Source organism: Bos indicus x Bos taurus, chromosome 13, assembly GCF_003369695.1.
Source record: "Bos indicus x Bos taurus breed Angus x Brahman F1 hybrid chromosome 13, Bos_hybrid_MaternalHap_v2.0, whole genome shotgun sequence".
Classification (NCBI taxonomy): Eukaryota; Metazoa; Chordata; class Mammalia; order Artiodactyla; family Bovidae; genus Bos; species Bos indicus x Bos taurus.
In genome coordinates, this window is record NC_040088.1 from 65,289,795 (window position 1) to 65,307,181 (window position 17,387).

A 17,387-nucleotide genomic window follows, 5' to 3' on the forward strand; every position below is an offset into this window, starting at 1 on the left:
ATAGATCTGGAAAGAGAGATTTGGGAGAACGTGCTCTCTTTCGGCAGAGTGAAATGAGCTGTTGTCAGGTCGTGGGTGAATGTCTGGGTCTTTTGGAGTCCAGTGTGCACGCCCGGGCTCTAAGTGGGCACCACTGAGTGAGAAGAGGTGTCTGGGGCTCAGTCTGCTTGCTCCATGTTGGGGCCCTGGCTGGCAGTTCCTGGGCTCAGAGACCAGAGCACAATCTGATGCAGCCAATTAGCTATGTTCTTAGAAGCTTAAAAAAAAAAATTGGCCTCTTCAAATTTTAAAATTGTGGAAGGATCTAGACAGGTTACAAAAGAGGAAGTAATAAAAAGATTGGGCAGTTCAACCTGAATAACCCTGCCCACTTGATAGGTGATCAGAGAAACTCAGGTTGAAAGCAGTTACCCTTTTTACTCTATCCAGCTGGAGAACATTTTTTCAAAACATTCAAGGTGAGCGTTGGTGAAGGTGAAGTGAGACAGACACTGGTGAGGAAGTGTACACTGGTACAGCTTTTCTGCAAAGATTTTGGGAGTTATGTTTGGGGGAGCCTTACGATTATTAACAACCTTAGAAACCTGTTTTCCAATTACAGGATGTTTTGTGGAAATAGGTCACAAAATGTTTATTTGTGGGAATATTATGGTGTTAATCATAATTGCAAAATACTATAAACAACTTAAATGTTCAAGAACAGGGAAATGGTTAATAAAGTATGGTGGAATATGGAATATAGTCGGCCATTTAAAGTTGTATTTTTGAGTAACATTTTAATGGTAAGAAACTTGTTAATGAGGATGAAAGTGGGATGCCAGCCTGCTTGCTTACACACATAATTTATAGGTAACTAGGAATAGATGTCTCTATATCTCAAGCTGGTAGTAATCATCTTTGGGCAGAGGAATTATTTTCTGTATACTTTATTTTCCAAAAATTTCTACAATATGAATATATCTCATTTTATAATCAGAGAAACAGTACTTGAAAATTCAGGGGATGGGAATGTCTTCATTAAATTCTTTTAAAATGTAAAATGAAATTTTAAGGTATTAAACTATAAGGTATTACAAATAAGAGGTAAGTACCATTTCAGCAGATGAATGAATAAGTTAGGCAGATTGCCAATAGGTTATTGATTTTAAGAGAAAAAATGATAAACCACTGTGGGTAATATTCACATTTTTCTGGCAGTTATAAAGAAACCACTGATTGCCTAAAATAGCAGGTGCTGAATTGGGAGACCTCTAGAGGAGTTTAATTTAATCACTTAATTTTTGCATAATGACTATATTATACAGTGAGGAAAGCTTAAAATTTCAGATAGAGAAATTTATTTCTGACTATCACAAAGTTTTGGTGTTTCTGGAAAAGATTTAATAACTGCTGGATATAAATATCTGATTGATTTACTTTGAAGAGTGCATATTCTTAGCATTCTGAATTAAATGGGGGCTGTTCAGATGGATCGTTTTACTTAAGTTCTAAATACTTATGATCAGACTAATGCCAGAGAAAATGCAACATCTTGAATATGCTTATGAAACACTGAACTCCTGCATTTTATTTTACAGTGTAGCTCTCGCAATATATTACCACATCAAAAACAGGTATGTGGATTTTGTTTAATTTTGTGCTGAAAACATCACATTTTATCTGCAATGACATTTTTCCTATTGCGTTCTAGTTGCCTCAGCCTTTGAGTTTTGTATTCTTATCTCACTTTCATAGAATCTGTAAAGGTAACACAGTTTACCCACACCTCCCAGAGAAGTACTGAACTGCTTCTGAGTCAGAGGAAACCAAATGAAGTCAGCAAAAGAGAACAGAGTTTCTTGACAGTATTCAGCCTCCTCTTGACTTTATTTTCTGTGTCATTCACTTAAACATTCTGTCTTTTATAAAATATTGTAACAAGTTTCTGTGCACAGCTTTCACATGAAAAAGAAGTTCATAGAAACAGTTTTGTTGTAAAGTTAGTCGTAAACTCTTTTAAGGTGGTAGCAATCCTTTCTGATGGGAATCTGGAGATAGTTCAGTTAATTTTAGAAGTGAATCATGGAAAAATCATATAAGAAGTTAGCTGTTCAGCCGAGCTCTCTTTCGTCTTTTTGCAGACAGTAAGTCATAGAGCAGAAACTGGTGTGTCCCATGGGGGTGCATGGCAGAGGCACATCTGCAGCTTCTGATAATCGCGAGCCTAACTGACATTGGAACGTTACTTGCTGTTACCAAAGCAGCAGTTTCCAAAGAAAATTTTTTAGGCAACACTCAAATGACATAAGTCAGGTGGAAGCAGAGCCGTCACTAGCGGGGTGTGGTCCCCCCCAAGCCCAGCGCCCCCTCTGCCCGCGTTCATGGAGAGAGCCGCCCCTTTAAGTGGGTCTGTGTGGGTACCGGCTGGTAACAGCCAGGTGCACGTTTCTACATGGCCGTGGCCCCCCCAGAGCCCAGCGCCCCCTCTGCCCGCGTTCACGGAGAGAGCCGCCCCTTTAAGTGGGTCTGTGTGGGTACTGGCTGGTAACAGCCAGGTGCACGTTTCTACATGGCCGTGGCCCCCCCAGAGCCCAGCACCCCCTCTGCCCGCGTTCACGGAGAGAGCCGCCCCTTTAAGTGGGTCTGTGTGGGTACCGGCTGGTAACAGCCAGGTGCACTTTTGTACATGGCCCCTGTTGTTTTTCAAAATTGAGTCGTGGGGCTTTCCTGATGGCTCACAGTGGTAAAGAATCCACCTGCCAGTGCAGGAGACACAAGTTGGATCCCTGATTCAGGACGATTTCGAGTGCTGCAGCGCGGCTAAGCCCATGCACCACAACTACTGAGCCTGTGCCATGGAGCCCAGGAGCCACCACCGCTGAGCACACGTGCGGTAACTGCTGCCGGCCACGTGCCTAGAGCCTGTGCTCCGCAACGAGAAGCCTGCACAGCAGCTAGAGAAAAGCCCATGCCTCAGCGAAGACCCAGCACGGCCGAAAATAAATACATACATTAAATTATTTTTTAAAAATACAGTCGTGAGGCCCCTCATTAGTGAAGTGGTTAAGCTGCATGCTGTGAGAATTTCAGACTAATCTCCAGGACACGCTGTGTGTTCATTCTCACCCTCAGACTTCTTTTGTGTTGACAACGTAGTGATAGTTTAAACAGATCCATCAAACTTTGCTCAGAAATAAGATGTTAAAGAAATTTAGATTTGGTGCATTTGAAAACTCAAGAAATGAAAATCTTTGATTTTTACTTTACTAAATGGGATTCATAACCTTTATTTTATGGACTATTCAAAAGTGATTAAGTAATGTCCCCAAGAAAAGCAAATTATAATTCATGAATAATCAATAGCATCTCTTAACAGTACTGCCTCTGTTTCTTGAAATAACAGTTGAATCAAAATACATTTTGTTTTCATTTTGACTGGCACTCTGCTACAGAAGGGAAACTCCGTTTTCTGTTACTTTCCTCCCCAGGGACCCAGATGGAAGGATGCTCTTGGATATTTTCGATGAAAACCTTCACCCTCTTTCGGTAACCCTCCCCTTGGGTCCCAGGGTATGGTCCAGTCATGTCTCTGTGGCTCCTGTGGGGCGGCTACTCATGGAGAATGTCTCCCTCCCCAGAAATCCGAAGTGCCACCAGATTATGACAAACACAACCCAGAGCAGAAGCAGATTTACCGGTTTGTTCGGACACTGTTCAGTGCTGCTCAGCTGACTGCAGAATGTGCCATCGTCACCCTGGTGAGTGCCCGCAGGATGACATGGCCATCGAGTGGGGTGCAGGTGGGAGTGTCCACTGCAGACCTGGGAACCCCAACGCCACCTCAGGGTTGTCTTTTATCCAGAATAGCAACTGAATCTCCCAAAAGAGAGCATGCGGTCTGTTCCGCAGTCCCACCTAAAGCCCCTTGTCAGATCACACTCAGAAGCAGGAAAGCTGAAACGACCCATGCAGGGTCCACAGTGCTGAGAAGGACCAGGGCCACCTCACTGATGTCCAGGTTTCTGGTGTTGGTTCCCTACGTCGCGAGGACTGCTGTAATTGCTGCCTTCTCCTCTGTGATTTTTGTGTAAATACATGTCTGTAAGATGAGACATTCATGAGACATTCAGAGACAGCGTGGACATAATCTGCACATTGACTCAAGTTAAAAACCTATAACCTTCCTTAGATTCTTAAAACCTTAGGGACGGTTGATTTAGCTCCGATCTCATTGGGGAAGCAGCTTTGACAGCGGAGCCCGCTGTCACTGACCTTTCCCACTGTGCACCACTCAGATAAGAAACGGGCTTGCCAGTGCGTGGGCTGTCCCGTGGGCCCATGCAGTTCCCTGAGACTAGACCCTGTGGTATGACGGCGAGTGTAAGGACCATCCACATCTCCGCCACACTGAGAGCCCCTTGTTCTCAGCTCATGGCACAGTGACCGGTTTGCTTGTGAATTCCTTCTCTTGTGGAACTTGCCCCCTGACAGGTGAACAGACATCCAGCAAGTCTTCCTCAGGTGATGTGGCCTGCTGATAAACCCTGAGGTCATGACTGAGAAGCATATTTATGGCTCAGCTTTGTTCCTCCAAAGGATGTCAAGACCTCAAAAAACCCCCTCCAGGCAGCAGGGTTGACATTTTAATGAAGGGAGATTGTGACAAAGGGGGAAGAAGAGGAAGAAAATCAGATAATGAGTACTTATTTGACGCCCTGAAGAAAGATTTATTGAAGCTCCTGTTTCAAGATGTGGTGGGGTTTTTTGCCTTCTGTTCTGAAGAAAATGGTGACCTGACTTTGCCCTGTAGCACCTTCCAGTTTGGATTTATCAGCGTGAAGAAGCTTTGTGTCCTGTGAAAGACATAGTTTCTGCAGAGACTTCTGTTGAGAACATGTAGTTTGTTCCCCTGTTTCCAAGCAGACGTGGGTGGTTAGTTTGTCTTGGGAGTGCTGTGGGAGTGGGTCAGTTGTGGGAGCTGCTGAAATCCTCCCTTGTCCTGGGACATCAGCTGGCGGCTTAGCAGGAGATGAGCGTCTCTGGCTATAGCTGACAGGTGGGCAGCGTCAGGGGCCCTCACAACAGGCACAGCTCTGCAGACTGAGTCTCCGGGGTCTGCTTGGTTGGCCCAGGCAGCCAACTCTGTGTTGCGATCGAGCCCGGCGTGTGATGGTCCCACCCGTCATTCCAGGCTCACAACAACCCTTCACAGCAGGCCTGGGCTGGGGCTGGCGGGCTGCGTCCCTCTCTGCCTTTCTCCTGGGCCTTCCCTTGGTGGCCTGGCCCGTTGCCCAGAGGAGGCAGGGAGGACCACAGTTAGCTCTGCCCCGCTGCCTATGGGGAACCAGACCGCTGCCTGCCTGTGGTAGACGCTTCCAGAGCCTTCAGCCACTTGCTGCTGCGTGTGTCCAGGAGCACCAGGCATGCCAGCTCAGCTGGGTCCCCCCCGGCGGCCCTGAGGGCTGTCACTTGGCCCCAAAGTGCCTCTCGGAGGCCGGTGCTCTGGTGAAGAGGCCACCTGTGGAATCTATCCATTCTGACCCCAGAGACCCCCCTTTTTAGGGCACATTAGTGGTTTCTACCGAGGTCAAAAGTGCTGTTCAGATAAAGTCCAGTGAGGAATCCAGCTACCTCAAATATTAGCAAATAGGAAGCGCTCGGGAGGCCCAGTCGGCTGAGCTGTGGGTGAGGGCCTACAGTGCACCGACCGGGGCTGCTCTGAGTGATGGACAGGGAAGCCCAGCATCCTCAGAAGTGTGGGTGGGGCTGCTCTGAGTGATGGACGGGGAAACCCAGCATCCTCAGAAGTGTGGGCGGGGCTGCTCTGAGTGATGGACAGGGAAGCCCAACATCCTCAGAAGTGTGGTCCCGTGCACCCTGGAGTCCGTGAGTGTGCACTTTCTCCCTGCCCCCCGGGGCTGCTCTGAGTGATGTACAGGGAAGCCCAGCATCCTCAGAAGTGTGGTCCCGTGCACCCCGGACTCCGTGACTGTGCACTTTCTCCCTCTTCTCCTCCCCCACGCCATGCCTTCCAACAGTTTTATTTTGTACAGTCACCTGAATGCTTTGTAAGCGGTCACTAACCTGTATTTTCTAGAGACTCTCAGGATGGTCCTTCTTAGGAAGTTAAATCTGAAAATTTAATTGAGCAGCAGTGTCCTATTAGCAATGGTGTAGGGAATGGTGTTCAGAAAAAATCAATCGTATATTATTTTACTTGGCAGAAAATTAAAATAGCCAAGTGGGAGTTTACTAAAGAAATTACAGCTGATCCTTGAATATAGCTTTCTTGGCAGATTCTTCCAAATTGCATGCTATTATGTGGTGCTTTTATGAATTCTTTCTCCCCAAACATAACATCTGCTTCCCCTCGGTAATGGACTGTGTTATCATATCTAATTTCTCCAGGTCATCTTAGTGGAATATCAGATGTGGTAGATGGCTTGTTTTTTTCCAAACATTATTTTAAATGTTACCTAGTGTACCTATTAATATATATCTACTGTGGTTAAGTAAGAACAAAATTGAGTAACCTTTTTGTACTGAGTCAGTGAGAAGCTATTTCATTGGGGAGCTTGGAGAGGTTTACATAGCTCATTTATATAAAGGAGTAGCATCTTAGGGATCTGGTTGAAGAATGTCCATAATGATTGCTTCAAAAAATCTGGAGTTAGATCCAGCCTCAGTTTTCTGCTCCTAGTACAGTTTTGTGGCACATTTAAAAAATTCTTTTCTTGGTGGAATAAGAAGAGTTAGTCATCAACCTTTGTAACATACATGTAGTCTGGGCTCCTGAGGTCGGTGTCTAATTAAATTTCCCCTCAGCCTGGCCTGGATCTCTCGCTGAAGGATTTCAGTTTTCACACAAAAATAATGATCTAAAACATTAGCTTACTCTTCCTGCTCCTTGATGTAATAAATGCCATTAAAACTAAAATCTGTACAATGGAAAAGATGACTGACTGCTGAGTGACCCACGTTTCTTCACCAGTGGTTGTCATAGCCCAGTGCTGTTCTGTCCCTGAGGGACGTTGGAAGCGCCCCTGAAGGTCCATAGAGCACGGTTGGCAGGCACGTGTCGTGACCCCAGAGGCCTCTCTGAAGGCCTCTCAGATGTTTAGTGCTGAGCACCGCAGAGGGGACTGGCTCTTCCCTGAGTGGTCTCCTCTGACCCCCCATTCCCCCCGCACCTGTCTCTAAATCCAGGGCCTGAGTTTCCCGCCTGCTTCTGACCGCGGCTCCTTCCTGAATGCCATTGCTGTGGTCATCTCATCCACTCAGGCCTCCCTAGACCTGCTCTCCTGTAGCCGCATTCCACATCCAGAGCGTCCTTCCTGCAGGGCCCTGTGTCCCTGAGTCCAGCACGTGGGGGCCGCTCCCTGAACCAGCGGCGTGCTGAGTGCTGGGCACATGGTGGGAGTGAGGCCCGGGCGTGGTCCTCAGGGGACTTGGCTTCCTCGGGGGAGAGACCGGAGGAGGGCAGCTGCCCTGCCTGGGGAGAGACGCAGCCAACGGTGGCAGGGCTGGGTCACTGGACCAGGGTGGGGCAGTAAGGTGGACATGATGGCTTCCCGTTTCATCACCTCTCAGGAAACTTAGGGCCTCTTGGCAGCTCATTGGGTATGGCTATTTTGTCTTTGTGATTATATTAGTAATTTCTTTCTCATGATTTTTATTTTGTCTTTCATACTGTGCCCCTCATCCGGTCTGAGGAGTACTTGGTATCTGAGATCATCCATAAAAATCCTGCTTTTTAAGATGGAAAGAACTGACTTTTCATTAGTAAAGCACTGGAAGCAGAACGAAATGTTTTAAGCAAAAGAACCATCATCACTTGTCTGTTTACTGACTCAGCAGACAGCTGAGTGCCAGCCCTCATCTCAGAGGCAGAGAGCTCCTGTTTGAGTGGCAGAGGCAGACAAGGTGCTGGCCCTGGTCAGCTTCCCTGGGCTTCTCCACCTGGGCCCCCGTTCACAGACCACAGGCCGCACAGACTGGCTGCCAGGCTTGGGAGGGAGCCCTTGACCCTCCCTCTGTCTGTGGCTTAGGGCTGAAGGGTGCTGGTGTGGCCGTGTCTTCCAGGTGTACCTCGAACGGCTTCTCACATACGCAGAGATTGACATTTGTCCGGCCAACTGGAAGCGGATTGTTCTGGGGGCCATCCTGCTGGCCTCCAAGGTGTGGGATGACCAGGCGGTGTGGAACGTGGACTACTGCCAGATCCTGAAGGACATCACGGTGGAGGACATGTGAGTGTGGGCGGGGGCGCCCCCGTGTGGACGTGCACGGGGAGGAGTGAGTGACCGTGGCTGTGCATCTATTGTGAGCTGGCTGAGCAAGGACACGGTTGCGGATAGGATTTACAAAAACCTGTGCGTCTCATCCTGTGGGTCCCAGATGGGTACTGGGACAAGCTTTCTGGCTTATGAATCTAGTCTCTGAAACCATGTTCCAGGGAACCTTCCTTTACCTTTCTGCTCCCCGTCTGCGGTGGGGTTCATCCCCACTCTGTACTCACTGCAGACTGACGACAGGCAGCAGACAGGCTAAAATGCTCCCTGCCTCTGTTCAGTTTCAGAAAGAAGATTATCACTGCTTTTTGACACGTGTTGCAAGTTCACTTGGCTTCACATGAACTTTCTGTCCCTCAGGGTCCTCCTGTGCTTCCCGGTTGGGCCACTCCTCTCTCAGGGCACCGTTCTGGGTTCACCTGCAGCCCGAGGCCTGGGGTCCCTGGGGCTGGATGTACAGGAAGTGGGGTCAGGACGAAAGGAGCTGCTTTGGAAACAATCAGGATGAACTTCTGCACTGCTGACCCAGTTCTTACTGACGTGTTTCTCATCTTGTTTGTCTGGCTTCCTCAAGCCGGACAGCCTCTTCTTGCTAGAGGAGGTTCCACTGTGTCCCAGACCCCATCCATGTCCCTGGACCCTACCTGCCCCTTCCTCCGGTTGCTGGCTGGCTGGGCATCCCCCCTCTTTTTGCTGCCCTGGGGACACTTGTTTATGTTCTTGCATCTTTTGCCACAGAGCCTTTTCCTACTACAGACCAGTAAGACTCTTTCCTGCACCTGTCATTCTTTATCCTTAAAAAGTAAGAAAAATATGAAGTCTTTGATAGCAAGAGTTAGAAAATTAAAAAATTTTTTAAAGTCTTGATTTTATTTCAAGCTGAAAACAGTTATTAAGAGAATTGTCATACAGACCGTAAGTTGGTCCCTTCCACCTTTTGGCTGCTGTGAGTAACTCTGCTGTAAACGTGAACATCAGTGTGCAAATTCCTCCCTGAGGCCCTACTCTCTGTTCTTTGGAGTCTGTGCCGAGGAGTGGGATTGCCCCTTGATAGCTGGTCTTTAAAGTGGGCTCATTTTTCTAGAAAAGTCGATAGGCCATGAGGTGATGAAAACAACTTTCTTTCATTGTAGAGCCCCATTCTAAAGTTGCTAAGTGGCATCAATCAACTGGGTTTCTTTACAGTGATGACCTAATGCAACAAATACTTCGGAAATGTTTTGGTTTATTCACTTGAATTTATTTATTATAAATTTTTACATCAGAACTATTTACTGGTAATTAGGCTTCCCAGGTGGTGCTAATGGTAAAGAATCCACCTGCCAGTGCAGGAGACGAAAGAGACTCAGGTTCGATGTCCTGGGGAAGATTCCCTGGAGAAGGAAATGGCAACCCACTCTAGTATTCTTATCTGGAGAATCCCATAGACAAGGAGCCAGGCGGGCTAAAGTTGATGGGGATGCAGAGTCAGACACGACTGAGCAACTAAATGCACACACACACACACACACACCCTTGAGAGTAGCAAATCCATCAAGCCCATTCCCTCTGCATCACTTAGTTTTCTGATGATTTATCATGTAACAAGCTGTCAGGTATCCCTGGAGGAGGTACTGCTATTGTTTGGAAATTCAAATTTGGGGAATTATTTTTATTTTCTAAATATTGCCCTAGTTTGAAAACACAGCCATTCTAAAATCTTTATTTCCCCCACAACATAAACAGAAACATTAAAAAAATAAATATTCAGAATGGCTGTTTTTCCCTTAAGGAACCTGGGGAAACTGCCGCCTTGTTAGAAACCAGATTCCTCTCGACTTTAATCCTGGTTATACCCTCAACAAAAGGCAGTGGTGTCTAGATACCATCTGGGGTGGGAATAGCTTCCTGGCTCTCTCACTGGTTTTTCTTCCTGGCATTGGAGAATGGGAGCTGCAGTGTCACCACTTGGCCACTAGGTGGCAGTGTGTCCACAGGCAGCTCCCAAGTCTTGTTAAGATCTTACCTGGATTCTTGTTATTTCACAGGATGATCTCCTAAGTCTGACTTAAAGCAGGCATAAATAAAAGTCATTAGAAGTGTAAATTTTGACATCACATATACATTTGGGGCTTAACTTCTTCCTCAAAGCTGCATGGAAGCAGCCCTTCTGATTAGATGAACTGAATTCGATGTCTTGATCTTTCCCTCCAAAGCTCTCAGGCCTTCGATAACAACTTGCTGAGGTTCCTCAGTTATCTTTTGCCTAGGAGCTGCTGTCAGGGAACCAGCCACTACCGCCTCCCAGACTTAGCTCAGCTGTCACTTCCAGGAAGCTTTCCCTGATCCCTCCACCCAGGCTACGCTTGGTCCACTCCATTCAATAATTAATAACTAATTATTGAGCACCACCTGTGTGTCAGGTGCTGTGCTGGGGCCAGGCTGCAGTCAGATGTCACGGTTTCTGTCTCGGAGGAGAGGAGGAGGGGAGACTGTGTTAAAGGACAGAAGTGAGTCCAGGGTGCTGCCCGGCGGGTGGCCTAGAACTGAGAATCTGGCCCAGGACCAATGCTGACAGACAGACCTGTCCCTGAGGATGCTTTTCCCCCGGCAGTGACTACCAAGAGGTGGGCCTGCTAATGGGGGCGTTACACAATGTGTTCCAGCCTTCATCAGCTATAAGGGGATTGGCTCCTTTATGGACCAGGCACTGTTATCCAGGAGGGAAGGCAGGAGGGAAGGCTCAGCAGCAGGAGCGTACTAGAGATGCATGTTCTTGGGCCCACCTAGACCTGTCAAATCAGATGGGTGGCCCAGCTGTGGGTCCTCACAGACCCTGCAGGTGATGGGTTAGGCTTAGGGTTTGGGGGGGTGGGTGGGTGCATGCTGAGACTGGTGGTCTCCTTCCTGCACTCCCATGGTCCTGAGGAAGCTGCTCATCGCTTCCCCACCCTTCCCTCCCCGCAAGGCGATCCTCTGGGTCTCGGAGGCCTGTCCTCTAGGCAGCCGTCCAGTCTCACTGGACTCTGTTTGACAGCTCCTAACTGTGTCTTCTGCCCCGTTTGAACTGATGGTTCATGTGGTGAGGTGAGGCCAGAGCCCGCTGCATGTGTATGTGTGTGCACACACACATGTGCTTGGTCTCAGTGTTGGGGTCACCCTGAAGCACTTCCTGGTGCTGATCATCCCAGTTAATCAGGCCTCATCCTCTGGGCACTGGGTCAGATGGGCTTGGCTTTTATCACCAGTTTGGTGGTGAGATGGCAACTCTGCGTCCAAGCGGGCCGCCGGTGAGATGGCTGTTCTCCCTGGAGGGTGCGGTCTTGTGGCCTCCGTGTCCGGCAGCCTGCCTGGGCTGTCCGCAGTGGGGACAGCGGCTGAGCTGTGCATTTCTGTCTTACTCTGCAGGAACGAGCTAGAGCGACAGTTCCTTGAATTGCTCCAGTTCAACATCAATGTTCCTTCCAGTGTTTATGCCAAGTATTATTTTGATCTTCGTTCTCTGGCGGAAGCCAACAACCTGAGCTTCCCCTTGGAGCCCCTGAGCAGGGAGAGGGCCCACAAGCTGGAGGTAAGAGGCACCAGCGTCCCGCGGGTACACTCCTGCGGCAGAGCTCTGTGCTCAGGCTCGTTCTGCCATTGCCGGTCATCATAAAATAAGGACCAGATGACCTGGATTGCATTGGTACAACCTCATACTTTTAATAACCTTCTCAGTACTGGCTTTTATTTAACGTGCATTGATTCTGTTTTTTAAATCAAATAAGTTTTTTAAAACCCGTTTTAAACCAGCATTCACTTTTATAAGGGAAAAGATACCAGATGACCCTATGATTGGCAATCCAGAAAGGTTTGAATCCGCTTTTTTCATTTTTTGAAGCTGTTTTCTCCACAGCCTTGTTGTTGGTCTTGACCTGGGTTTAGGGCCGTCACTGTGAAGCTGTGTGACACTTGTGTCTTACGTATAGCTCGGCTTTGCACTTGCACCGGCCTCTTCCCATCCGACTTTGGCGGCTGCAGGTGTGGGGAGGAGAAGGCTCACAGGTCAGAGCCGTCTTCCAGGGGAGGTGCGGGGCCCTCAGCACCTTCATCCCGCACATCCTCAGTGTCGCGGATGGTGCTGGCCCACTGCAAGGATGGAGAGTGTGGGCAGGGTGCCGGCCCCGGGGCTGATCTGAGTGTCTCTCTCCTGCCCTTCAGGCCATCTCCCGCCTCTGCGAGGACAAGTACAAGGACCTGAGAAGACCCACGAGGAAGCGGTCAGCGAGTGCTGACAATCTGACTCTGCCCAGGTGGTCCCCGGCCATCATCTCCTAACCGTGGGCGTCCCTGCCGGAGGCCGTGCCATCCCTCAGTTTCTCCTTTAGTTCGAGAAAAGACAGACGTGGGGTGGTTTTGTTTTGTTTCCCCTCTCCTTTTCTTTTTAATTCATAGCTCCGCCAGGCTGCCTTGATGAGCGCCTCTGGGCTGCGCGCACGCGCAGCAGGGCTCCGAGGACGCGAAGTCGGTGCCATGGGATCCCGTCCACGCCTTCCCAGCCCCGGGTCAGCGCTTCCTTCGTGGAGGAAAAAGACTCTAACCCTGGAGGAGGCAGGGAAGGGACGGGAAGTCGCATAGAGGCAGGGAGCGGCTTGGCCTGGTTCCTAAGTCCCCGTCGGTCAGTAGCCGAACCAACCTGATAGGAGAGCCCGGCATAGGTGACAAAGTTGGATGCGCATTAAAGGCGCGCGCCGCGTTCACCACCCCACCCGGATCAGTATGTCCCGTTAAGACTTCTTGCATTCCTTCTTGCTGCTTCTCGGGGATTTGGGGGGGATTTTTGTTTGTTTTATTCTGTTTTGGTTTTGATCCCACAGAGCAGAGAATATAGTTTGTACCCACCATGGCACAGACATCCAAATAAATAGCACTGGCTGTTTCTCTGCACCACTCCTGCGAGCTGTCTTCTGAGCTTTCTTGCTCTCCAGGGGGGCACTTGTCCCGTGTCTGCGCACCTTTATCCTAGCCGGTTTTCTCCACAGTGGCGGAATCAGCTTGACTGTAGTGCTGAACCAGACGACTCCCTTCCCCCAGCTCCTCCCCCAGGAACATTCTAGATCACATGGGTGCTTGTGCCTTCTGATCCTGCGGTGGTCTCTCTCTCTGCCTGCCCCGAGGGGCAGCCCCTTCCTCGCCCCGCCCACCCCCCTCCTCTACTTCCACGTCCATTGTGCAAGCAATATTCCTCTCAACTTTTATATGTTTACTTCAAATCAAAGTTAGTCTATTTGTATAAAAATTTTTTAAAAATCTAAAATTAAAAAAAAAGGGGGTGGGGTGGGTATTCACATGGAAGATCACTGAAGGGCAAAATGTTCCTATTTACTGAGGTATTTTTCACAGAATGATTGAATAAAAAACAACTTGCATTTTCATTGTGGGTGCTTAGTGAAGTTATATGAAACTAAAGCTGTGAAGGTTTACATGTCATTAATTATGACCGTCCTTTTTCATTTCTGACTATTCTTCATTTCCTTATGGGCCAAATGGAGAGCTTTTGTAGCAAGGAAAATTGAAGGGTTAATGACAGAACCTCACAGTTAAGTCTAAGAATCTGGGTCAGTGAAGCATACAGTGCTTTGGGGTTTGCATATTTTCTCGGGTCACAATGACAGAGGTTTCTAAGTTTTTCTTTCATCAGGTCTTTGAGGCAAATGGCAGTAGATAAATCTGTGTTTTACCACCCTCCTGTGTGAGCTTGGAAAACTCTGGAATCTTACGTTATTTGTCTTGTGCCCTGAACTCATACACCTGCTCCCCAGACATGCCTGCCCCTGAGGAGACATGCTTTGTTAGTGGGAGGGACTCAGAAACAGCCAAGCAGCCCAAGAACACAAAGGCCAGTGCTACTCAGATGGCCCTGAAGTTTGTAGCATGTGTAAACCCAACTGTGTGGGCCAGAAATACTGTTAGATTCTTTCTGGCTTAAACTTTCAAAAGCAAACAAGTGGAACATGAAAAGTTAATTATCTTTCCATTGTAACTGTGTATCAGTATACTCCACATGGGTTCCAAAATCAGCTGCTCTCTTCAAGTAAGATTTGGATTTAGAACATGAAATAGAGACCCCCCAAAAATGTAGAAAATAACATTTTATATTCCCTAAACTATATAGCTTAAAAAGGGACATATTTTCTTAGCTGACTATGAATACCTCTCAAATAAATTAGTTCCTCCCATGTAGAGTATCTTACTTTACCGATCCATTTCAGGAAAGAGGTTTTGCTGCCTTTCAAGCAGACATCTTATTTTTATCCCTTTTATTTGAATGAGAGATTTGAAAATTGAATTATGTAAATATTTCCATGCATCTGCTATTATTTTGTGGAGTTTATTAAAGTACTTTAAAAAATTGTATAGTCTATTTATTGTATGTATGTACCTACAGTCTGCTGACTTACAGTGGATTCCGTAAAGCCTGACTCAGTCTTGCTTAGACTATTGAATATTGTTTTAGCCTTGTGCACTGGATTCTACCTCTGTATAGGAAAATTTTCCATATTCCTGAGCATTGATCTGTATTAATTGGTTATGTTTCTTGCACTGAGGATTTTTAAAACTCTGTTGTAAGTGTAGATTTCAGTTTTGCTTTTGCAGAATGGATCCCTTGACATGAAGGTAATTTAGGCTGGGTTTATTTTTCTACATGATGAAGAAGACTTAAACATTACATTCTCTGGTTTGTTCTAAGTTTGCAAAAAAAAAAAAAAAAAAAAGCCCAACAACACCCAGTACAGTACCTATTGATAAATCATCGTGATGTAATTTGTTTGCAAGGTGGTTCATGCCCTACAATTAAAGCCGGATTGCTATTTAGGAATACATTGTCTTAGTGTAGTTTTTGAACGGGCAGTTTTCATTAATGAAGGGTGAAGAAAACCACACAATTTATTGCCTTTAAGTTTAGATTTGACTTAAAGTCGTTCGGGAGAATAAGTATGCCAATGAATTTTCCCTTTTTGTTTTACGTTTTTTCTTTTAAACTGGGAGAGGCAAAAAAGTCGGATTTAAAACCAACTGGAGGGCAAGATGGGAGGTCCTGCTAAGATGCCAGACATTGCTGTGCCTTAAATGCACCCGCTGGGGCTGTCACCTGGCCCCTCTCCCGGGTCGCCCACCCGCACCACCCCCCAAGCTCCTCCTCTTGGTCTTTGGCAAGACCATCTCCGCCCTGGGCTTTCCTTTGGGTCTAGGGGTTTTGATGCTTGGCTGAGCTGCAGAGCAGAATTTGCTACATAAGTGATTTTGATCCTTCCAGGCTACTTTTGGTAACCTCTCACCTGGGGCCATATTTTACAGCTTTGACATTTTTAAACAATAAGATACAATTCCTGGTTCATTGTAGGTACTTATTAAGTGTTAAATAAACACAGAGACCAAATAGTGCTTGCCTTCCTGCTGCATTTTTTGAATATGACATTGAGATAGAATTGAACCGGTTTTGAGGATGCTGAGTGAACCAGTTCTTTTCTACATGATGAAAAGCAGTGGAGAGTATTATGGGTTCTGTAGGTGTTAAGTGATCCTCAGAAGGACTGGATCTTCTCCATCCGCTTTGACTTTACTAGAATTAGCATCTCAAGACTCCCAGTGAGTGGACTGTGGCAACACGGGTCTCTTCTGAACCACAGGAGCCCTTCCCTGCCCTTATGAAAAAAAGAGAAGTAGGGAACATACCCTCAAGTAAAATAGGAACAGGGTACTGAAGGATTAATTTGGGACTCGTTATTTTAAGCTCTGCGAATTACAAGGAAGGCCCCGCACACAACTGTGTTCGGTTTATGACTGGAGCTTCCTGACCGCCAAGCCTTCCTAGCCCCACTGCACTGGAAACAGACCGTCCCGCAGGGCCAGCGGCGCCGTCCGCAGTAGGGAGGTGAGCAGGGGCCAGCGGCGCCGTCCGCAGTAGGGGGGTGAGCAGGGGCCAGCGGCCCCGTCCGCAGTAGGGGGGTGAGCAGGGGCCAGCGGCCCCATCCGCAGTAGGGGGGTGAGCTGCTGGACTCGGACTAGAGTGGGGTAGCGGCTTCCTTCCACTTCGGGTAGGTTTTCTAAGTTTGCATGTCTGGAGCTGCTCAAGGTCAGTTGTGTCATTTTCCATTAGAAACGTTCATCTCTGATTTGAAAGTATCATCGGAGGCCTTTGTCTGCATCGCTGTGAGTCTGGGCCGTGGGTCAGACTGGGTGGTCCTGGTGCCCACAATGCCCATCGTAGGTCTTTGCAGCAAGAATTGTGGAGAAGCCTGTGTCCTTTAGGGACTCGGTCTGGGTAGAGAGCTTTATTTCCTTAAAGAGCTTTGTTTAAATAGAACACAGGATTAAAAAAGAATGGCATTCCAAAACAACTACCATTATGGGCAAAAATATTAAATGTAGCTAGAACTTAGGCATAACATTTATATTAACGTTATTCATTTATATTGTAACAACTTTGGGTTTCAGTCTCAGCCCAGAGTTAACTTGCTTTGTGACCTTGGACAAGTTCCATCACCTCTCTGGATCACTCAGCAAACTTCACTGGCAAGAGACCGACTTGCTCGTGTTTTCTCCACCTGTCTTACTCTGTTTCTAAACCCACACTGCTCAGCCATTCTTACATTACGATCGTTGGATGCTGCTCTGTGTGTATGTAGGAAGGCTGGACCCACTGAAAGACAAGTCCAAGCTCATCTGTGAGTTTCCCCGGGGAAATTGGTTGTCCCTTTCAAGTCCAGGGTGGAAGAAGGGTGGGCATCAGCAGATACGGCTGTTCTTAGGAGGAGGATGTGGGTATCTAGAATTCAGCTGCTGTCCATCCTCCCCAGGTTTGCCCTCATGCACCTGAATCCTCAGCTTGTCCAATTGGGTTTTACTGGACCTTGTGGTTCTTTTCCACGTAGATGGACAATGAAAATCTTGCGACAGAGAAGCTGGTATAGGAATCCTCCCCAGTGGTTGTCTTGAGAAGGGTGTTGCCTCTTGGGTTAACCCCCAAGTAATGCTTATCCTCAGACCTGTAGACCCAAAGCTCTGGGGGCCACCATGGAGGAGAAGGAATTCTCTCCCCCTCCTCTCCTGTGGCACTCCCATGGAACTCCGCCACTTGCAAGCTTCTCAGATCTA

The 17,387-nt window shown here is 47.6% G+C and overlaps 1 protein-coding gene across 2 annotated transcripts in view; it reads left to right on the plus strand.

The window, feature by feature from the left end:
- The window catches only part of CCNY (cyclin Y), a 110,028-nt gene extending 94,920 nt beyond the window's left edge, over positions 1–15,108 (plus strand). For both annotated transcript variants that reach the window (XM_027560071.1, XM_027560072.1), the window contains exons 5-10: positions 1,578–1,613; positions 3,468–3,525; positions 3,618–3,737; positions 8,062–8,228; positions 11,658–11,820; positions 12,450–15,108. In XM_027560071.1, the coding sequence (XP_027415872.1) occupies positions 1,578–1,613; positions 3,468–3,525; positions 3,618–3,737; positions 8,062–8,228; positions 11,658–11,820; positions 12,450–12,566 (661 nt within the window). In that variant the 3' untranslated portion in view covers positions 12,567–15,108. The remainder of the gene's footprint in view (positions 1–1,577; positions 1,614–3,467; positions 3,526–3,617; positions 3,738–8,061; positions 8,229–11,657; positions 11,821–12,449) is intronic.
- The last annotated feature ends 2,279 nt before the right edge of the window (positions 15,109–17,387 follow it).